This window comes from Fistularia commersonii, chromosome 16 (assembly GCF_037954325.1).
Source record: "Fistularia commersonii isolate RoL2024-O1a breed Wild chromosome 16, RoL_Fcom_v1.0, whole genome shotgun sequence".
Lineage (NCBI taxonomy): Eukaryota > Metazoa > Chordata > Actinopteri > Syngnathiformes > Fistulariidae > Fistularia > Fistularia commersonii.
The window spans coordinates 4259851-4283648 of NC_141299.1; the positions used below are offsets into that span (position 1 = coordinate 4259851).

General features: G+C 38.6%; 1 protein-coding gene across 2 annotated transcripts; it reads right to left on the reverse strand.

Annotated features, from left to right (window-relative positions):
• Positions 1-18708: 18708 nt before the first annotated feature.
• On the reverse strand, positions 18709-23752 carry LOC147225602 (sodium-dependent phosphate transport protein 2B-like). Of its 2 annotated transcripts, none has more exons than XM_086161219.1 (12): positions 23707-23752; positions 23470-23601; positions 23260-23388; positions 22993-23136; positions 22492-22603; positions 21353-21548; positions 21161-21256; positions 20941-21052; positions 20262-20429; positions 19853-19969; positions 19336-19460; positions 18709-19251 (listed from the first exon to the last, which is right to left on the reverse strand). In XM_086161219.1, the coding sequence occupies exons 1-12, from the start codon at positions 23750-23752 to the stop codon at positions 18709-18711; spliced, it is 1920 nt and encodes a 639-aa protein (XP_086017345.1). The 2 variants fall into 2 exon arrangements, with proteins under 2 accessions (XP_086017345.1, XP_086017344.1); XM_086161218.1 differs by having other exon boundaries at positions 23680-23752.
• Between the last annotated feature and the right edge of the window lie 46 nt (positions 23753-23798).

Below are 23798 nucleotides of genomic sequence, written 5' to 3' on the forward strand. Positions count from 1 at the left end.
TTCACTGTCAATATAAGATTATTGTAAAAGTAATAATAAGAGGTTGCCAATTGTTGTCTTTAAAAGACATGGGAAAATGAAAAGAAAATGAATTAAAAAAAATTACAATATTGTATTCCTCATGATTAAATGTATTATTTAGGGTGAGATTTCACATAATTAAAATTTCTTTGAAGGGTCTCTGAATGGCACATAGTTTAATTTGTATAACAAATATTGCTCATTCTGGAGGACAACAAAGGACCTTTTAGAGCCGGCTATATGAATAAGTATATATTAAATTGCTTGCACTTCTGGGATTTTCTGTAGGACCTTGGCAGTTTTTTGTACAAACTCTTGACCCAATGTTCCCTGCAAAAGTTGCACCAATCAAATACTGTATTAAAGACCATCCAATTGAAATTCTCTATACACCTACCCTGTTGTGGAAATCACAAAGCATCTCTCCTGTTGACTGCCATTTGCCTCTCTTGTCCGGGATACTGTCAATCAACAACAGTTACAATCGAAGTCTTCCTTCTCAATGTATTACACTCACTGTCAAATATGTTTTCAGGACTGATGATATCTACCCCCATGGATTTAATAGTCACATCTACATTTTACTGAGCGACAACTGATTAACACTAATCTATGCAAGGGTCAAAAACTCACAAGGACTTGAATTCTTTCCAAAAGACTTAGTCATAGAGTCCAGGTACAATTTTTTCAATTACTTTTTCAACACTGAAACCTACAGCAGTCCTAACACCGCAAAGCTACATAAAATCTAGAATAGAATAATCTTTATTATCAAGTTATTCAATGCGATGAGATCCGGTTTCCAGCTCTGCAACATGCCCAGATTGAAAAGAAAAACAATGTATACAAGGAAAACTGAATAAAACAACACAGATCATCTAAATTGAACTTGTGTATAGTATTGTGAGATATGAATATGCACACAAGTACCTCCAAAATTAAACAGCACAAAACAAAAACAAACCAGAAATTAAATACAGACCAAGGGAGAGAGTGCAAATACAATACTGTGCCAACTTTGCATGTACAGATATCATATACTGTACAGTCCAGTGCAGTCGTCCGCTTAATGCCTTAAACAACAATATTTGTATTCAGATTTTTTGGGGACTTTTTAGCGACCATTTTGGCCTTGATAGGACGAGTCAGGGTGAAACTGCAAGAGTAAATCGCTATATCCTTGTCATCAGCTGGTAGATACACATTTTAAAGCTCACGGGTAGCACATGCTCAAGAATTTCCATGGACATAGACGAATTGCATGATAACGCATCTACAGCAATGTAATAGAAATGTTATAACATTTACACTATTTGTGGATTTGTTGGATCAAGTAAGGTAAATTGGTTAGCTAGCCCAGTAAATACAAAGGTACATTATTATCTAGAGGATAAAACGCAACTTCCACATGATTTCCTTTTTATTCTTAGAATATTTGAATAAGCTATGTCTCATGCAAGAGGTCGCTGTCTGATTCATACAGCCTGATAAGGTTAGGTACATAAATAAAGTTGTGGCAGTTCATGCGTGTCTGTGGAATGTAACAGAAAGACCCTGATGTCAGCTTTGATTCACCATCACAACAACTGAAGTCACGTTTATTCCTCAGGATTGTAGCTGCCGCTTTTCAGTCAGCCTGGAAAGTCTCTGACAGTGGAATGAACCATCTAGGGACAACACTGATTAATGTTCAAAAACACCTATTGGCACAGGCAGATTTCCGCTGAAGGCAAAAAGGTCCAACATTATCAGAAATTTTCTGACAAAGTCATGCCTTTGTCTTCTGGGGAGAGATTACTGCTGTTTTATCTGAGCCAGACAATACAAAAGAAAAACCACACAATGCAAATGAGCGAATTAGATGATGTCTAAAATGTTCAGCTGTCAATCAATAAACCCTGAGGAATCCAACCGTGAAATGTAATTATTGCTTATGGACAAATGATTTTTTTTTTTTTTTTATTGGGAATTTATCTAGAAATACTATTCTGAACACTTTTATGTTCCTTCAGAATTGTAAAAACATTTGTAGAATGGAGCTGATGAAAGAGTAGGGGGGTAAGAGATATTTTCTTTTAGAAGTGAGAGTGTTAGCACGGTATATGTTGTATTATATTGTAGAAAGGCTTATTTAGCAGTCAGCTTACAGTGAGATGGAAGATATATTTTGCCACACAGCGGTCCCCATGAAAACCTTTCAGGTTAATGACTAATAAGTTAATCTTGTGATTAATTGTATGTGCATACAATCTATTTTGAGACATTGATGTTTGACAATATATGCTTTGTGACATCAGTGCCGTTACATAGTGCCAACAGACTGTTTTTGGAATACGCATGACTACACTGATTAAAAGTTGTTTTCATAGGAATTGGTCATAAAAACCAAATATTTTTATTAGTCATTTTGGCATTTCTCTTATCCGCATGTTATTTGGTGACGCATTTCTGGCTGATTTCTTGTGGCATTGTCAACAAAGACAAGCGACAGCAGCTGCAGTTGACATGTCTGCCAAAACATGATGTAAGTTATATCTCTAAAAGCCAGCTTCACCCATCATGGCATTCAGAGTCTTGGATTATGGTAGACTAGACATATGGAAGCATTTTATGGTTTATTTTCTGTTTGTTTGAGGAAACAGAAGATCACATACGTTGTTTTTGTAATGGTTCGAAGTAAACAATGACTAAATATCGGTTTTGAGGAAGATGTTTACTGACTGTCCTGAAAATCATTGTTAATTTCCATACAAAGACATACTTTATTTTGATGTCCCTAATTATTTTAAACTAATTTTCATTTTTTCACAAATATGTAACACCTATCTGACAGATTTCCGTATGTTGTCTTCCTCGCACAAGATTGACATGCTTTTGATACTATAGTGTCACCCATATGATTACACTGTCTTGCCTGCCCTCGAGCAATAAACACCTGAACACGCAGTATTTCGAAGCAATCAAAGGGTTTTACCAGCATTACTCATGAGGTTAGTGATGTGATTTCTTTATTTGCACCTGTAGGCAGATGATAGAGAAGACAAGGATTCTCAGGTACATAAACAGTTTCTTCACTCGCTGACATCTGTAAATTAGTGTCAGAAAAAAATAGGGGTAGTAAATCCCTATAGGATTTCTAATATGTCATCAGTCGGTGCTTCAAGCTGCCAAGTAAGGGCTCTATTATCTTTAGAAATGCCCAGGAGCAGTGCTTTACTGGGAACAAATTGAGTCACGACAGATGAACCGAGTGCAGTAAGGTGTTTCCATATATGCACCATGTAGACGAAGTATCCCTTGGTGAATAACATCGACTCCACGGTCCTTATGAAGGCGCCATATGATTGGTAGGCTTGAGCTATTTCAAAGATCAAATTGAACTCAACGCACTTTGTGCGCTTGTGTGTCTGTGTTTTGACATTTATTGATCCACTGATTGATGTTGATTTCTTCAGGGCCAATGAGGGAAAAAGAAACTACAGCCAAGCTTCGCAACGGCTTGACAAAGCTGTTGCGATGGTAGGTGTGTACTCTGAAGTCATCAATCTGAGTGTTTACAGTATGTTCCTCTGCTATGAGTACCACTTTTTCTTCTTTTGTGTCCGGGCTCAATTAATGCGTTGAATTGTTTACGTGGGTACCGAAAGGGTTTCACAAAATGACCCCAAACGCTGCACACAAGGTGAACACGCAAGAGCTCGGGAACTTGTTTCTGCAGAGAAAAACACAACCGGGAGGTCTTTGGACTAATGAGGTGGCACATTCTTGAAATAGATACTCAATTTCATCATTAAAAGTGTTCATTTTCACGAACATGTTTGATATATGATCCACAGACAGTCCAGAAATGTTCTGTTTACATCTTGATTCGGTCAAACAACGGAGATGGTGTGCCCCCAAAAGAGGAAGTCCGAAGGGGGTTTCTCGGGATACGGCAAGGGCTTTAAGGAGCTTCCATTAGGTTGGAGAAGAAAGCTTTGCTATGGGCTGTTGCACTGTTGCACCAAAGCCTGCAGCTCAGTGGCATCTAATTCAGTGACAGTGGCTAATTCAAGGTCAGAACCCACTTATTTGCATATCTAAAAAGAAGAGCTTTTGCATTATTGTCTGGCACAGGGAGATTTTGCTTTTAGAATTTCCCTCCATCTTATGACTTTAAAGAAGCCCCTACTCCTGTGATCGCAGCTGTTTTTAGCGTGACCCCAACAAAGCAGGTGCTATTTTTGGACCATTTTAAAATATTTTCCGTTTATGTGGGGTGAATTAGAAATCATCCCCCTCGTTTACCTTCGGTGCAGCATGCAAAAGAGAGTTCTGCAAACTAAATGGGCATCTTGGGTTTTTCAGGCTTACCCTCAGAAGCTCCAGGTTTTTCCAGTTCTTTTTTAAATGATTTTATCCTACTCCTCCTTATATGTTTCTGGAAATTGCATAGGTGTTAGTATAGTACGCCGGCTGAGACCAATCTGGGTTTGGACTGGAATAATGGGGTTAACATGTGTGAGTTAAATACTTGTTCTCAGCGGTTTGAATCCTAAATGGTGGCCACCACACTTAACAGCTTCAAATCCAGACCATTAGATATTTTAACAAGGCGGATACCAATCTCGATCTACTAAGGGAACATCTGAATGAAAAAAAGGAGTTCCTCAAAACAATAATAGAAAACCCCTCAAATATTACAACCAGAAGCTGAATGAGATTGTCACTATGGAGACAAAACGCTACGTCTGACTTGCCTTGTTTTCTCTTGATTATTTCTGTTGTACCTTTTTTGTCACTGACAAATTCTCCTAACAGTACTGGCTCCAAAATCAAAGTTATATCTGTAAATCCCAGCTAGAAAGTCAAAACTACAAATGCCCCTTTTGTAGACTATGTCTAACCCTAACCCTGTGAAATATGCGTTTGGATATTTGGAGGAAGTAAGGCAAAAAAAAACAAATAAATAAACAAAAAAATGAATAAACAGCACAATGCCACATCAGCTGCTTTGGGGATCTGAAAATGGGGTCACAACCTACAGGCAACACAAACTCACTGTTTTCATTTGCATGCAAAGTAGATATACACCAAAGTGATCCCATTTTTCCCATAAAATATTAGAGAACAATGTTTTAATATCACTAAGAACTGCACACGACAATTCAATCATTTAAGCTTTAATATTAGCATTCATTTGATCGGAAATGTCGTCATTTATCTGTTACTGATACTCACTTATTTTGTTCTCATTTACAAAGGTTTGCAAATTTACTCCATGATGTGAGTCTGTAGTCAACCTGGGACTGAATAAGGAGATGCAAATCTTGGAAACTGTCATGTGGCCCAAAGAGAAGTAAAAAAAAAAAAAAAAAAAAAAAGAATATGCTATATTTACTGTTGTGAAGATTGGTGATGAAGAACTCGTCCAAGCATTCCACTCAGTTAATCAAAAGGAAATGAACAGGATGCTATTAAAAAAAAAAGCCATTTCAAAAACTTTCATTGCATTTCTCTTTTTCACCTCATATTTGCAGGAACCCAAGTCTTGCAACCAGGCCCAATTGTCAGTGGAGATCTCATAACTACTCTATATTAAACAATGATCCCCATCCAAAGGGTGAGGGTCTTTTCATTTTGCCTTAACCTTTCAATGTCAGTCTGGTCGATAAACAGCAAGTATTTATCTTCCTCTATAGCGCCGCTGTGAATGGGAAACCACCAATACTGTTCCTCCAGTACACACAAAGACTCATTATCCTCGGTTGGTCAGGCCATATCGATGTACAGCAAGCGTCTCTAGCAGGCAGCCCTCAGGTGACAGATTTACTCTGGTTGTAATCTCATCACCCTATGATAAACTTAATTAAACTTCCAAGGGCTTTACCCCCCCCCCCCCCCCGTAATAAAAACAACAAACAGAATTATCCTGTGTTATTATTTTCAAGTCTTTGCTAGTTACCATCGGTGTCCTGTTTTCATTTCATTTTCAGATAAAGGAAATGTACATTGTAAGATGTGCCATTTTGGTACAAAAAGGACACACTTTTGTACTCTTGTACTTATCCGTAGTTAGCGGGATATTTTGTCTGAGAACATCTCAAAAAGGTTCTGCTTTTAATCCCAAACTGCGCACGGTGTATATCTAAGCGATTGTGATTGCTTTTTAATGGAGTTTTCGTGCTTTTTGTCTACTAAAATGTGTGGCGAGTGAGGAGGGAGAAGCTTTAACGCCCTCATCTCTTGTTCTTCTTTGAGTCCAGATGCGAAAAGCCTAGAGGAGGATGATTCAGGATGGTGCATAGCGACTCTTGTTAGGCAATCAACCGCACAGCTATACCATATCAACCTCCTTTGATAATTTCACCCACCTTTAATTATTGAAATATGTGAAAATGCAAATTCAATTTTCTTCATGAATAAGACATTAAAAGCTTTATATGTGGCTATTTTGAGAGTGAAAATGTGACTATTCATTGAAATGATTATATTTCTAAAGGCCCATGCGTCCTTGCACCCTAATGGAGTCTCGGCTGCCAGCGTGGCGTTTGTCGATCTACCTGGATGAGTAATCGTCATTCTCTCCATGGCACTCACTTGTATGCGAGTGCCACAAGATGGTGCCTTTTCCTCACATATTAGTTTAATACCTCGCCGCCTCAATTATGTTGCTACGCCGTCACATGTGCTCATATCTATCACGTCAGTGATAGTCCCTCCATCATCCTCATGTGTTATTTAACCGAGCAAACGAGTCCTAGTCATCGTTCGGTTGCACGGAAGGCAATGACTTCATCCGTCAGCCGGGGTGGCGCCTGCGAAAATAGGGCGCAAGATGGCATCGCAGGGGGGGGAATCCTCAGAGTAGGCGGGAATCCGTGGCTTAGTGAGCTGAATAGCCGGCAGTGGCCGCACCAAAAGGCTGAATAAGCTGTGATTCCGTCTGGGTCAAGGCTCGTGTGCCTTGTGGACCGTCTTCCTCCATTATCTCTTGGACTCAGAATACCAACTACTGTGATCCAATAGCCACAGAAAAAAGCGCCAGACACGACACGTTATGAGCGCATACATTTAACACATGAGTTACGGTGATGTTTACGCTTTGGTCGCATGTGACTCATTTTACCTGATGAGACAGGAAGGAGAGAAGTGCTGATCTGAATGTCTTACTTTATGAGAGTGATAATGGTACCTCTATAATGATATTCATTGTTTCATTGGTGGAAAGTAAGATACTTATCACATAGCTCATTTAAACAATGCGGCGTACGAACTGGTGTTTATATCGTCTTTGGGGACGGCGCCAAGGAAACAGTTGAAGCTTTTGTTATGTAACTTCCATTGTATAACCAATAAAATAATTTAAACTTATTTCGGTTGAATGTTGCGGAGATTATCCGGTTATTCATTATTGAGGGAGACTGATGGACAAGCACTCTGATGGATGTTTTGGGAGATGGGTGGGCGGAAGCTATGCCCTAATAGGTCAACTATTAAGGCTATTCTGACCCTATCAGGGACACGCTGATGATAAGTATCTCTCAGGGGACACGGCATGCTGCGATGGCATGCTGGACTCTTCAATGTTTCTTTTCCAAGGCCGCTGCAATAGAATTCCACGAGCTGTTGATTTAGTGTCTGCCTGGGTAGCAGCGTCTAGCCAGTACGTGCGAAATGCTATCAGTTTTATCCATCACTAAGGGAGACAACAGCAAGAAGGTCTAAAAGGACAATTTCAGAGCTTTTGCGGGGTATTAATCAATAGGTAATACTCATCTCCGCTACTTTTACCATTTCGGCAAGATGACATGATAGCGCTCTAAGGTAATTTTACCTCCTCTCATGTTTTTCCAAACAAACATGAGGACAAACCCATATTACTCAATACTAAAACATTGTTTGCTCCGGCAGTTAATGGGATGATTTGCACTTTATAGCAGTTAGTGCAACTGTCTATATTCATGAGGCTATCATTAGTGAAATTAGGGGGTTTTCAGCAAAGAGTTGTATAATTTTGAGATGAGATAATGACGTTTTCTCTCTCTCACGGGTTCTGATGAATACAAAAAAACAAAAAAAAAAAGCTTGTGTCATATGCACTTTGATGATGTTCCCTTTTATATCTATAATAATTGATTACGCAATGTTTATAAGTCTGGGTAACATTTATCTCCTTCCCTTGAAGAAGATGGAAATGAAGTGAATTATTTGGCTATTAAAAAACATGTCAAGAGTGAGGCCAATGTAACGATGGATGGATAGATATTGCTACTGACGATCCTGGGTGTTTATGATGTTCACCATCATAGTTTCATATGGCAGAATAACATTTACTATTCAGTACAAAACGGCTAAGGATGAGTAGAATAGCTTTTTGCATGTTGTAAACAGCGATGATTTGATGGTGATGAAAGAAGCGCCTGCAGTTACATGACATAATAAAGACATGCTTGCCAAGATGAACCTGCAAGTTCAAGGATAGTTTATCCATGTTTCTTGCATTGTAGTTACACAAGTACAACTAGATTCGCTCCAAGCTTGGCACAGATTTCACGACAACCTATTTCCATCCAATACTGACTAGTCTTATTTTGTATTCGATTCAACTACATACCATTCAGTACATTTATGTAAACATCATTTATGCAGCTGGGCATGTACTGTACTTTACATTCCGGTTATTTACATTATTGAGTGTGCATTGCATTTATAATTCATGGTGAATGTTTTGTTGCATTTCTCATGTTTCGAGAGGACCATTAAGCGCAGACATAACACAGGGTATTAAACTTTTGGAGAACGCACCAAGCAATTACCAACTCTCAAACTGATGTTTCAGAGAAAAGTGTGTATGTCATCACTTAATTATACACATTTTACTGCTTAATGAGAACAACCCTTTGCCCTAAAATTACTACGTCCATGTGACGAATGCCAGGCACTCCCCTAGCTTTTTACTCTTAATGCTTTCAAAGTGCCATGATTAAAATAAATCAGAAATCTGCTCCAGAAAACATCTTCATTTATTATGTATACTGCTTATTGTGCACACTGTGTTTCAGGGGTTAACACTGGACTGGTAGCCAAATGATCACAGAGTCACATTTATAGACATACAACCATTCACCAACATGTCTGGGCGATTTAGGGCCTGCAATTAATCTCCGTTGTCTTTTTGGACTGTGGAAGGAAACCTAGGAGCATGCAAACTAAACACAATAGTTGGATTCGAAACAGGGACCTTGTCGCTGCACAGCAGAAGTGCTAACCAATGTGTTGCTGTCTTTTTGTGAACCACAGTTACAAAAATACTTGATTTTGAGGATGATCATGAATATTTATTGATTATTATTTATTTGAACCATAGTGCCAGACATGTTGATTTGTGTGTTGCTGATTTGTAGAGCATCAGTCTCCATGTTAAATATAGAAATTGGATAAAAGATGAGGCCAATATGTCCGAAACCGGCCGAGTCTATTTGCTGGAGGAAGTTTCAGTAATTGTGCTTTAGTAATGTCAGTGGCTCCCTAAATATGTTGAATTGTTTCACAAGTTAAATTGAGATTGAGAGCGTTGGGAGACCAGGTTCTTTATTTCATTACTGCTACCAAACTCAAAACAGCTTTTTATAAATTTCCACAATTTTCACCTCGTGTCTGAATTAGTCAGAGCAGAAAAGACAATGAAACCAATGAAACAAAATGAAACCTGAAACACCTCAGATCGGTGAAAAGCTACAAAACAGCCGGTGTTACGTCTGTACTCACGCTGACTTGCAGTGGATGTAGACTCATGAGGGCCGGTTAACTTGAAAAACTACATCCGCTGCCAAAGCTGAATGTAGTAGTTAAATATAGTAAATAGTATATATATATATATATATGGTATATAATACAGATAAAAATTCAAAAATCCCAGACTCCCCTCTCTGAACCTTCAGCTTAAATTTCCCTCTGAAACACCAGCAGCTATTTGTGTTTTAGCATAAGGAATCCACAATGAGATTGTATGCCCACAGACTTTTGCAGTTTCTTTTTTAAAAAACACTGAGGCTGAGCATCAGCTCTCATGAACAAAACCTTCAATTTTCACACTTTGCTTTCTTTTCCTCTTGAAATGAACTCTCCTCGAACCTTTTGGAATATTTGATTTACATGCAGTCACAAAAGCTGCATCCAATTACGCCAATATTTGTTTTGCATGATTTCAAAGAAACTACCTTTTCATTTTTAGGGGAATGCACACAATGTCACAAATACTTACACACACACACGCACATTAACTGACCCCACGTCATATACTATAGTAACGGTAATTCTTTATCGGAGATTGTAAATGGCTGTCCTGATCCGCTTGGTACTTTCCAGCATAACTCTGAGATGATACCTTACAAAAAACACAAAAAGTGTATGTGACGCTAAAGAAACACGCCAGAGCAAGCCTTTTGAAATCCTTTAAATAGCCCAAAGTGATACTAGACGAAGATGTTGGATGTTCGGATAAGATAAAATTGTATGTATAGTATTCCAGCTTGCCTAGTCTGCCCTATGTAACCTCAGCTGGACTTTGGCAGCATCTGTATCAAGTTTTCCCCCGCAGCCATTACACGGGTAATAAAAAGAAATTACAAACAAAATCATAGATATAACAAGCAGCTGCTGATGTATGAAGTAACTTTTCCATCAGCCAACACAATGAGGCTTATCTGTAACTTAATTAGCTAAAGTGAATGTCATTCTGCAGCGGGGATGCATTTGACCTTAAGTTACACGAGAAGAACATTTTTAATAATGAGTGCTGACATCGAGCATTTTGCAGGCAATAGACCGGAGATGAATAACTTCATGGGAGTATTTTACGTTTTAAAGGAACCCATGTTCAGTTTTGATTAGAATAAAAAAAAAAGAGCAATAGCGCGTTACAATATCTTTGATTTGAACTTTATCTTTTAATTTCTTTTTTCTGTTTTGATAAAATGGTTTTGAATTTTTGACTTTTTTGCATTAGATTACTGCGCCTCAGTAGTCAGAATTTTAACATATGTCACACCTGGGCCAGTTTTAAAGTGTGTTTTGGTTTCAAGAAAACAACTAATAAAACCACAATAACTTATATTTACTGTCATATAGGCAAATGGCAAAACGCTAGGGCCATCGGGACAATATGAACGCTCATGACCATGTTGAAATCGACCCTTTGTAAGGGAAATAGTGCAAAAAGTTAGTTTAAGTAGTTAATAGTTTCATTCTTTTATGCTCCATAATAGAGCTGCGGGTAACTTTCGAGAATGCCTTATGAATTTTGACCAGAGGAAAATACCTGTATTTCAATATGGCATTTCGATTGTATTTTATACTTTGCCATGTTGGAAATGACAAATGTTACAAATATGAATGTGTCTGGTATTCACACAGATATCCTGGACAGTACTTTCCCGCAGGCCCAAATTTCATACATATACATTAAATGTGTAAATTAGCACTTGAAAGTAAGTGAGTGAACAGTAGCTCAGTCTGAGGAAAGCCTCGCGCTTCTCTCAATATGCTGGACAAGCTAATTTTACACAGTATCAACAGTTTAAAATTATGTAAGGCCCGACCGAGTCAAGGTCGGTTCCATTTTGCCCCAAAAATATCATCAGCTGGTAGAGGCACTGAACATGACCGGCTCCTGCAGTCCTACTCAGACCGACTGAATCAAAAAGCCTGTGTACGGCCAACCTTGAGGGGAAAGCGTGACACCAACCACACCGCTGCACTTTGTCACAATAAGTCATACTGAGATATTGCTTTACCTCTTATTAAAGTTGTAATACCCCTTATTCACCCAATGGCAGTATGTAGTTCAATAGCAAAATACAGCATAAGGCGAGGAGTGGTGCTGATCTCGCACTGTCTTTCAGCTTTGTTTTATAATTCAGGAAGTTTGATAAGTGACTTCCAACAGATTTTGCACGTTGCAGTTTGTTAAAGAAAGGATTATTTTACTTAACGTTTATGTGCCATGGGGGAAAAAACGTGCTCTTGTAAATCTTTCACTGACTTTGAGGAAATAAATGGAGAATTCACTCACATACATCAGGAATACAGAATCAAAAATTCCATTACGTGAAACCATATGTCTGGATATAATAAGAGTTTGAAATATGTCTTCATTTCTTTAATGCATTTTAATGTATTGTGACGAGATGTTGCTAAATCCCATATAGGCTATCACATATTGAAGTTAAAAGAATCCAACGAACAAAGAAAAAGAATCACATTGCTACATAAAATGGTGTTTGTCTAACTAAGGAAAGTAAAGTCTCAGCAGCGTGATATATATATGTCCTTAGTATTTAACAGAATTAAGCTGTAACCACATAACCAGTAACTAGAGGACCTCCACCAAGGCCAAGCATGGATTAATCACCGCGCCGGAGGGGCCTGTGAAACTCATCCAAATGTGGCCTCAAACTGCCCTTTTTTCTTTTGAATTTACATAAATAAATTAAACGAGTCTGTCCCGGGCAATAGGAGCAGTAGTTTAATTTCACTTTAATCTAAATACTCATAAAAAGGTTTTTGGCCACGTGACGACTTTGTAAAGTCTTTCACAAGTATTTCAGCCCAGACATCTAGCACTGACCAATCCTACTTACAAATTTAGTAAAGCGGAATTCATTATAATTTCTTTTTTTTTGGTATTTTGTTTAATATTTTCTATATTTTCTTGAATTTTCATGCAACTTTTTATGATCATCAGTAGATTTTACATCATTTCTTGCTACTTTTAAGACGATGATTTGAATACAATTCCTTATCAAGTTAATCAAGTGAGGAAAATATTAACCTTATATTAATGGTAAAGTATAAACAAATTGCTCTTACCAAACACAAATCCCATGATGGTTATGTGCAATTATTATTACCACGTGATAAAGATATATGTGGGCCATTAACTCTGAGCCTAGAGGTCTCTGGCCACGACTAATTTTCCATTTCCTCCAATATTCAGATTGTGTTTTACATCACAGAAAACTTGCAAAAAATATTTTTGAGAACTCTGTCAAAAATATCTAATAATCACGCACAAATTCCTACCTTTACCCCCCATAATTACCTAAAGTGAATGGGTAGTTCCTTCACCCACGCCCGTCCCCACCAGCACTCAATGGGAAAATAGGTCTGGTAAATCTTTTTATTTAAAGTACCATTAGGGCGAAAAGACAGACATACAGCTCCGCTAAACAAATATCCTGTCAGGTAGAAGCAATACAATCAAAATATATGTTTAATTGTTTAATATTCCCGCAATAGTGGCGTCAAAATGGTTTTGGAGTGAGGATGCGGCTTGCTGTAGTTGTTCAGTTAATTGATAAATTACAAATGATGCCAAGGGATCAGTGATGATTGTTAAAGTGCCTCTCGGTCGGCTCCCTCGAGAACTAAAAGATTATTGCCAAAGCTTTGAAAATCGAGTAAGTCAAAAAATGGTTTCATTTAGAGGAAGCGACTCTGCATTATCAAATGAAAATTTCCCAACTAATGGTTCTCCTGCACAGCAGCTTATATCCCTCTCAAGGACAAAGTAAAGAAATCTACTGAGCTGTAATTTTGACAGATTTCCATTGAGATCTCCAAGGCGGCTTTCAAGTATTGCAAATGTCCTTGTTTGCCACTATTTTGGAATGCAGATGATATTTCTTTCAATTCACAGAGAAATTGGACTGAATATCATAACATAAGTTGGAACCAATTTAGAATATGTTAGAAAGATGAAGACTCAGCATGTTTATCAATGGGTTTTTCTTCTTTTTGTGCATCTGAGCAGAAATTCTTTTCAACACAAACATAATAATAGACATTTATCAATGCCATGTGTTTCTACATGTACACTTGATGCCTGGAGAGTTTAAAACAGACACCTGACAAACTGGAATGATGTATGAATAAAATGTAATCTGAAGACACTGATTGTGTTTAACCGCAATCACAGTGTGTGTGTGTATGTGTGTGTGTGTGTGTGTGAGTATGTTGGAGCTGGTATTTATCTTCTGCAGAGCTCCTAGTAATTACATGGTAACAACCCTGCTGTTAAATCTTCAATACCCCTCTTAGTAATTATATTTACACTGCTTTTAACAGACTAGTGGCAATGCAGGACATCTTACGTCACTTAACTCTTAGAACCCGTATGTTCACATTAAAAAGTCAAATTATTTGGCGCAATCTTCTCATCTCTTTGACCTTATCTTCAACAAAAATTGCATGTATTCTAATGGCCAGCAGGAGGCGAAGTCACACTGTGTAGACATCTGTGAGAAATGGGCCTAACTTCTCATTATTTTACATTTTCATATCAATGGTCTCAATCCAATGGGCCAAGTATGCATGAAAACAGCATGACTCTTTAATTTAATAAATTATGGATGCATTTGGAAATAAGAACTCGATACAGCTTTGAGGGGCAATGTCCAAGGTTCCTTTTCACTTCCAGGTTAATATACGGTCCAATTGGAAACTTGAGATATCAGAAAAGAACTGGAATTGAAAGACAGTGTTGACAATTGAAATGTCTCACAATTTACATAAATGACGCTAAATAATTGTTTCTTTTGGCTCCCTTCAATGGATTTTTGACTTGTATCAAGCTCAAGCCCATTTAGATGTTGGCCAGAATTATTTAGTCGAATCACTTTATATTTTTTTGAACATATGTTTTGAAAAATTTGAATTCTCATTTAAATATCTGTACATTTATCAAAAACAAAACAAAACACCAAATGTATGAATACCAAGTCCTTTGGGGTCCTTGCATGTAAGATAACAGCAATATTATATTAGTTGTAGTCATCAAAATGACTGCTTTAGATATGTGAAGACCTCATGTTAGAGAATAAAACAATATGATAATATGTTTTGAAATTATGGTCCTGGAATTGCAGTTCTGGAACTGTTGTCAAGAAATGTGTTTAATGTTGATTTAACTTATTTTAATTTATATGTCGGTTCGATAAGAAAGGGGAAACTCAAAAATGCATCTCGGAAATATTTATTTTTATTCAAGTCATGTGTTCCTGTAAACCAGGTGTTTCCAAGCTACGGCCCACGGGCCAACTGCGGTCATTTTTGATTGGCCCGCAGCAAATTCTTAAAATATAATAGAATATCTCCCACACATGAAACCTGCAGTTATATCTCTTCAAACAGTATTACTATGTTGTACATTTTTTTTGTTCTGTTTTGAATATTGAAGAGATTGATGTTGCTTTGAGCTGTTTCGTGTCTCTGAGTCTGACGGTTTTCAGAGTAACTGTTATTTCACTGCGGATTACATTTACCCTTTTGCTAACAAAATAAATGAAGATCCAGTAATAGAAAGCTGTTATACATACAATAGAAGGGAAGTTGTATACATGACAAGTGAGTGGCCCAGCCCTTTTTATATTTTTCTGTATGTGACCCTCAGTGAAAAAAGTTTGGAAACCTCGCTGTAAACAAATTCTCACTCAATATCATCACTCTCATGTCCCCTCGATGCCCTTGAACCGTCTCAGTAGCCCAAATGACACAAGCGGGATTCAACCCAGACACGCAGGGAGCTGCCTGCATGATCAAGTTTAACAGCTAGTTTAAGTATAGACAATTGTCTCATGTAAAATGTAATAAATGATTATAGAAAACAAACGTGTTTGCAGATAGCAGTGTTTTCAGCCAAAGTGTAAGAAGCTCAAACACATCTAAGCAATAAAAAGGCATCTCAATGAGACAACGAAGGAGCATTAGTTTAATCATTGATCCAGTCAGCTGTCACAAAAATATACAATCTCAGTCCCAACAGACTTTCGGTAGAAGCCCGTCCACCTTCGGCGTCACACTCCAAGGCTCCCGACTCGAACACGTTAAATCCCCGCGTGTTTGATGCGTTTGCATATTTCCGACCGTCAGTCAGGGAGGAAGGAATTTATCCTTATCAGTCAACCAAGTTGAAGGCAGTTTTTGACCTTGTGCAGGTCTAGTATTGCTCCTCCCAACTGAAGCTTCAATGCTCCTAATCGGCCAAAATAAGCTGGACGGCAGCGTGAGCACTTGGTTTGTTGATACACATTTATTATTCACCACTCTATGGTTGACTTGAACACGGGTTCTTCCATGAAGGTGCAGGTCTTTAATAATCATCTCATTGAAAATAATGACTTTATGTGTGGAGAAATGATTGATTGCTGACCGCTGAGGGAACAAGAATGATACAAATAAAAATAAGACCATTCTCTATGTCAACAGGACTGGATGATGATGTTTCTGTTAAATCATTTGAATCAGAACTTGCAAATACACCAAAGTTCTCGATCTGTATTTACAGTAAATTGAATCTATATTTGAAACGAATGCACTTGGTCCTTTGCGATGCCATGTGAGGTAATATTGTTGCTGGGTGTGTGATGATCGACTTGGCCGCGAGTTAATAATTCGGTTTATTACACACTGAAAGCAAGAAGAGTTTCTTTGTAAGTGCAAAAGATTTGTATTCTGTACTTCAGAACTTTTATTTTAATAGGAATTCTTATGAAACAAATTAGACAGCTAAATTTGCCTTTAACCTCTGTGATCACATACTTAACAGTCAGAGTGAGAGATTTTAATAATTCGATATTTATCTTTTTTACTTGGGCCAAACAATAATCTGCGCATAAGCCGAACGATAGCAAACACTCACACTTACACTGAAGCGCTCTCACTCTTTAACTCATGTAATTAATAGAAAATTAGCATTGTGATAGAAATCTTCCAGTTGGGGAATACAACATAAATCATGTGCGACAGCGCAATGTCTTGAGTTTAGGTCAACGTGCTTTGAGAATATTTCCTCTATTTCTTCTGCTGTACCCTCGTACAAGGAGCTGGGTGGTGCTGGTTTGGGTTTGTCATCTTATTACATTGTTCACTATCGATGTGTATTGTCATGATAATACCCACATGATGAGATTGCTGACAGATTATAAAGGTTTATGTGGATTATGATAGCATGGGCTATTTGATATCAATAACCCGCACAATAAAAAAAGAAAAAAATCTGGATATTGAGTTCATTTTGGAAGTGCTATCTCTGCTACAATGCTGGTTCAATATTTTCATTTGCTATCTTGTATAAACTATTTGGTGCTTCCTGTCCTCCATTATTTTACATATTTTTTTAAATGTATTTATGCAAGCCCCCATACAATAGCTATCTACGTAAAGTATTTCAATGTGGAAAAATACAAGATATGTAAACATAAAACTAGGTCACACTTTAAGTGAACTCTTCAGGGTGTATATTCAAACACCGACTGAAAAGCTGAATTCTGATGGCAGTTAGCGGATTTTGTTCATTGGTTTGCACTTCAGTGGTAATTGGGAGGTTTAAATCTGAATTTATTCATGTTTTGATATCAACAATACACCACAGTGTCATTCCGTTAGGTGCTATCTGATAGCTTGTAATTCAATATGTGTGAATTTTGTACTTTATTTCATTGTATTGCAACTGTGCCGAATCTATTTAGGTTTTGACGGATACTTAATTTGATGTGGAAAAAAAAAAAGAAAGTTACGCAATTAATTCCCGAAAACCGGTTACACAATCCTCTTGACCGATGTACCAAAATGACTCTGAATGATTAGATGATGATTAGATATTTAATAAAACAATAAAATATACAGTTAAAGTGCGCTTTGATCCGAGTGTCCTGTGTGTGAAGTCCAACGGTGCTGATGGACCTCATAAATTTAGTAGGGAACAGGTTCAGCCATATTGGCGAGGTTGTCTTTTCCCCACTTCAACAGAAACCCAACATTTGATTCCTTTTTAATTCCCAACCGTGAATAAAAATCTGAGTTTATAACATTTGAGTAAAAAAAATGAATGAAAAAATTGAGAAAAAAATGAGTAAACATGTTCAAAAACAGTGCACAGGCATTAAAAAAAAGCAAAGATCCTCAAAGTTCAATAAAAAAAAAGGACTATATTGCGCTCATTACATTGTTGGACATTGCCTGGTCTTTTTGTGTGCCGGCCCTTTTTCTTATATTTCAAAGACACATCAAATATGAAAGAATCTGTTTTCTACAAGAAGACGTTCTTCAGGGAGCTGCTGAATCTTCAGATCTCTCATGCCAAACACATGCATGAGTGCTTAAATCAGAGTAGAATATAAAAATGAATTGATCAATATGACATCTTAGTACCAGTAACTATAAATATATCTCACCTGAGGCTGTTTGCATGAAAAAGATCATTCTAGATGAAACAACGGCACTACCACAAGTTAAAAATAGTAGTTTCGTTTATTCACAAATATTATATTGTCTTAAATAGTGAAGAATAACAAACTATTAAACACTACATGAAACATTTGGAACATCTTGTACATATCATACAAATATAAAAAATAAGCCATGACATTTAGAGCTTTTCAAAGCTGAGACAAGGTGTTGTCTTACAGACGAGGGAATCTTAACAAGAAATCGAAAGCATCATTTTATGAATGTCACGTGCCTTGAAACATCAAGTTCTGGGTTTACCCTCCCTCCAATACATCTGTTCACGTACTTGCAGACGACGGTGAATAATGTAGCATCCAGTAAAGGGGAATCATAAGCGTACCTCGACTTGAAATAGAATAGACAATTACATTTTAGTTAAAAATAAATTTTTCAGTGCCGTACACTGCTGGTGGCGTATTAAAGCTCAGCTCCTTTAATAGCTTCTTTTGAATTTTCATCGCCCGACATGGCCGGGTTGTCGTACATCTGCAGGCTCTTGCTGTCCTTCTGCGTTTGTTCCTTCTCACTGTTGCTGCAGCAGTTGCAGCATTTGATGCAACAGCAGCAGCGGGCACTGCAGCAGCCAAAGAGAGAGGACAACATAGCATCCCAGGGTGCCAAGGAGTGCAAGGGACGGGGCAAAAAATCCCAGCTGCGCAAGACACTGGGCAGGTAGCGGGGCCAGTGCGACTGCATCAAATTTACAACGATGACGAAAACGGCAAGCACGACAATGGGTACTCCCACCCCGACGAGGGCTTGCCAGCCGGCCATAGACAGGCCGAAAACGGCAAGTGGTAAAAACAAGAAGCACAAAAGGAGGTATAGAATAGCAAACCAACGGTATTTTGCCGTGCAGTTGCCCAAACCTCGAGCCAGCCTGATGGGAATCCTCATGAAAGGGATCGGGTACCACAGTAGGATACCCATGATGTTGAAGAAGAAATGGCAGAGAGCAATCTGAGAGGAAAACCACAGTCAGATCTCATAAAAAGTAAAGAAAACCAAAACAAAACAGAACAGAAAGCCTTGATTGAATCTTACCTGCAGCGATTCGGCGAGGGTTTGTCCAGGACTGGCCATAGCAGCAAGTATGGCTGTGGTCGTTGTGCCAATATTTGACCCCAGCGTCAGAGGATAGGCTCTCTCAAGACTAATCACGCCAATACCTTGTGAAAGATTGACAGTTTCTGGGGTTATTTATCCAAAATAAATATTACAAATTAATTCTGGTAAAGTAAGTAGGTTCAGTTCAAGTTACAATGAATACTTTCTTTAACCCTCATATTATGTTAAGGGTCAATTTGACCCATTGGGTCAATGGGTGAAATGGGTCAAATTGACCCATAACATAATATGAGGGTTAAATAGTAAATAACACAAACGCATGTAAAGGAATCATCGATGGACATAAAGATACTTGAATTTAGGCCGATAATGGGCTACGTTAACATGAAGAAGACAAATGATATGTGACAACATTAACACCCTACTCCCAATGATGGAAGTTGATCACCTCAAACAAGTGGAATAAATGTATAAGACAAAAGAGTTGACATACCAACGAGAGGTGTAATAGCTGAGGTGAAGACCGAGCTGCTCTGAACGATGAAGGTCATTCCCGCGCCGACCAAAATGGCAATATAGCCCGTCACCCAACAGAACGGGAAAGGGAAATCTGGAGTGAAACACAAATGCGGGAGATGAGCAATAAACCCGATGAAGTAAGCGCAGCGGGGCAGCAAACATTAAGACCGCATGACTTGAGCAAACGAACATTTGTGTCAAAACAGTAATTGTGCCTGAACTGTCTCACTCACACCGAGGCACATAAAACCCGGAGGTGAATCAGAGGCAGCAGGAAAGCTCTACCTGTATTGCTCATCAACATCACCATCAAAACAGATGTGCTGGCTATCATACAGGCTGAAAGAGATCATGCCGATGTTGAGTCGGTTTTTGTTTTTCACCTGTGTTGATCACTTTCTTGATGACCAGGGCCACCTGACCCTTCAGCATGGAATTGAGCAACTTGACGATGAAGATGAGGCAGCTGCAGAGAATCAGCAGAGACAGACCCAGCAAGATGAGGCCCACCGCCAGGTCAGGCAGGTCGACGTTGACAAATATGTGCGAGCCTGTCACGGATGGGTGAAAGAAATGTTGGGCATGGATGTGCACGCCGGGACTTCTAAAAATAGGCTGATGAACTTGACTCATGTTACAGCAAACCTAAAAAGCAGTACTGGTATTTTTTGGGGGGGGGTTGGGGGGGGGGAACCTTTATCAACTATGGTTCAGCAAAATAGCCACTACAGGTTTTTGACTAATGAAGCCAGACAATGTAAGAAATGACTGCTAAAAGCATTTGCTTCAATCAGGGCTGAATATTTTTAAGTGTTGAGCCCTTTGATTTACTTATACTATCAGGTGCTTGAGAATGAAAAGGCCCATTGAATAGGTGAATGTGCTGAGTCACTAAGCAACTCAAAGGTAGTCCTTGTCTGAGGACCAGAGGTTCTGGTTGGAAGGAGGCTGTTGCGGTATCATGGCTCGCTCAGGTTTCGTGCCGCTAGATCAGGTTACCCTAATTGCTTTCCTTTGCTTTGTTTCAAAATCGTGATATTCATTGGCTTGAAGCATACTTACATTTCTCCAGGTAAATAGTCTGAGTGGCATTCATCTCAACCAGGGTCTTGTTCCCCTCTTCCCAACAGATGGCTCCGGACGGGCAGTAGTCCACTGTCTGGTTCCAGAAAGTCTGTTTTAAAGCAGAGCGGAAAAGGTTTTTAAAAAGTGGTAGCAGAGTTCAAAGAATGCCCTTCTAATGGATATGGACTTTTTCCTTAGAATGATTTAAATTTCTTACTGTGTTGGTCTCGGTTTTGCACCACCTTTTGATCAAACTCTTGTTCCTGGCTGCTGCGTCACCGATGGCAATACCAGTGATGACGCTCTTATCCAGCTGATGGAACAGAAGCAAAAAAAAAAAAAAAAAATTTCAAAAGTCTCACACTGATGGTGCAGGTTTGCAGGGTCTCATAATTTTCTCTGGATTTACCTCAATGATTGAGTCTGTCAGAGGGTCTGTGATGACATTGAGTAAGTCGGGGGCATTGTCTCCGCCCTGGATGTTAAAGGACTTGATTATAAGATGGGTGAGTTTGTACAGAACACCAGTTGCCACCTCTAGGGGTAGCAGAATCAGCACAGACAGCCAGTTAAAGAAGTCATGGACGGTGGCTCCAGCAAATGCCCTGCAAGGGAAGCGGGATTTTAAACATGCAGCAAATAATATTTCTTGATATCAGTCATTATTCTGCTAAGCTCTCTTTGTTACATATTTACTTTGATACCTTTCCATTATAGTTAAAGTTTCGATGTTCAGGGATGCAGGTGGTCTCACCACACTGGTAATAACATCTATTACCTCTCTCACACACTCTGCAAAGGTATATATTGAATAATGGAAAAAAAAAAATCTAAATAATTTGTTATCACTTGTGAGAAATTATTGTCTGTATTGTAAAAAGGCTTCGACAGGTTAGGAGGAGGAACTTTCGGTTCCAAGATAACAGTTCTTACCGCCTGAATCATGGATTATATGGTATTAGAGCCTTTGGCCACTGAGAGGCAGAGGTCAATAATTGTTAACTGCCATTGATATGATACAGATATTTTTGCTTTGTACATACAAAAATATACATAAATGTGAATGTTTGTGTAATATATGTGCACCCTAACATACATAAAACTTAAAAAGCAACTAAATAATAATAATAATAATAATAATAATAATAATAATAATAATAACAATAACAACATCAGGTATTTGACATGGATGAGAGGGTTGAGCCTGAACAAAGCAGGTGGATCATCAGACCAAACTAGCTCCTGAGACATTTGAAACATTGAAGACATTGAAACATTTGAAAAAATCTGCAATTTCACCACATCGTAAAACCATGACCTGGATGACTGACAGTCTGTGCATAAAAATAAAAATAAAACAAACAACAAAAAAAAATTGAAATGAGAAAGTAATTAATTATTATATACAAGTAATTGGAAAACTTTGAAAGTGTTTCTGAAATAAGAAAAAATAAAAATAAAATAATGAAAAAAAAAAAATCGCTTAAAAATTCTGAAATAATCTCTGCATAATATTAACAAGAATTAATATTTTTGCAGAGGAATTACCTGCGAAACTCATTCCGGTCCCCAGCCTGCATCATGGCCACAATAGTGTTGGTGACAGATGTTCCGATGTTCGCCCCCATGATGATCGGCACGGCTGACCGGACTTTCAGCACTGGATAACACAGGGAGCAAGATGTGAATCTGCAGTATAGTATTAGAGCTCTGTGTGTGTGTGTGTGTGTGGCAAAAGAGAGGCTGAGGCTAACACACTGCGTTAACTGCCTCAATTCTGATTCAGTCCCGACATCTTTGCTTTGTTTCCTTCAAGTTTGACAGTGTAACCAGAGAAATATGTAAAACCCTTGGAGAAATGCGGACTTCGAGTTAAGCAGAAGATGCATGAATCTAGAAACGGTCCATATCTGATTTAGAGTGACAGCTATCGCCATAATGGAAGGGGAGGTTGATCCCATGTGATTTGTTTCGCTCATATCAGATTCACATGGGAGCGGGAATTTAGCCAAATGTACGAGTGTGTGTATTGTTATTGTTTACGCTTACGTCCAGAGGACACCATGCTGACCACAATAGAGGAGGAGGTGCTGGAGCTCTGAACCAGCACTGTGACTAACACCCCGATTACCAGTCCAGCCACAGGATTGGACAAGATGACATTGTCCTGGAAGATGTCACCTGCAGCTTTACCTGCACACACACACACACAAACATCCTCAGGTCACAAACAAAATCAAATCTCGTCCAAGCGCATTACATTAGTCGGTCGCTTTGCAGTGACCCAATGTATGATATAATAAATGGTTATTTCACCTCCAACGAGCTGGAAAGCAGAACTGAGGACATCCAGAGAGCAAATAAACAGGTAGAGAAGACTGACCAGCAGAACCAGCTTCACAATCGCACTCAGTACCCTCATTATCTTCCCTTTTGTATCCAAATCTGAAAAAAAAAAAAAAAAAACAATGAATCAGCCAGGCTTTGAGAGAACGCTTGCGCCGTGACTAGATGGCGCTTTCTCACCTGACCATTTGACCCCGGTGTCTTTGAGGTCCGGGAGATCCCAGGGATCCTCATCGCCCGGGTCCTCAGCCATCAAATCCACGGTGGAGTAAGCAGGCAGGATGGCCATGCTTTTAACTGGAGTGCAGTTTTCTAAGCGTGGGCAAAGAGGAAGGTGATTTAGTGTCTGTGTGTGTGTGTGTGTGTGTGTGTGTGCCTTCATCAGGAAGCTTAAAATGTCAAAATAGTTAGGCATACCTGGAGAGGCAGAGGAGTCTGTCCCCGCTTCTGGTCTTGGAGCCATGGCTAGTTAAAAGTTAAAAAATCAAAACAGCAAAAACTATTTAATG

Excerpts from the sequence above, each read along its gene's own strand:
- LOC147225602 (XM_086161218.1), bottom strand. The coding sequence starts at position 23,752 with ATGGCTCCAAGACCAGAAGCGGGGACAGACTCCTCTGCCTCTCCAGGT. Across the intron at positions 21,549-22,491 it reads GACCGGAATGAGTTTCGCAG|GGCATTTGCTGGAGCCACCG; the intron begins GTAATTCCTCTG and ends CTTCCCTTGCAG. Across the intron at positions 19,252-19,335 it reads CCCTCGCCGAATCGCTGCAG|ATTGCTCTCTGCCATTTCTT; the intron begins GTAAGATTCAAT and ends TTTTCCTCTCAG.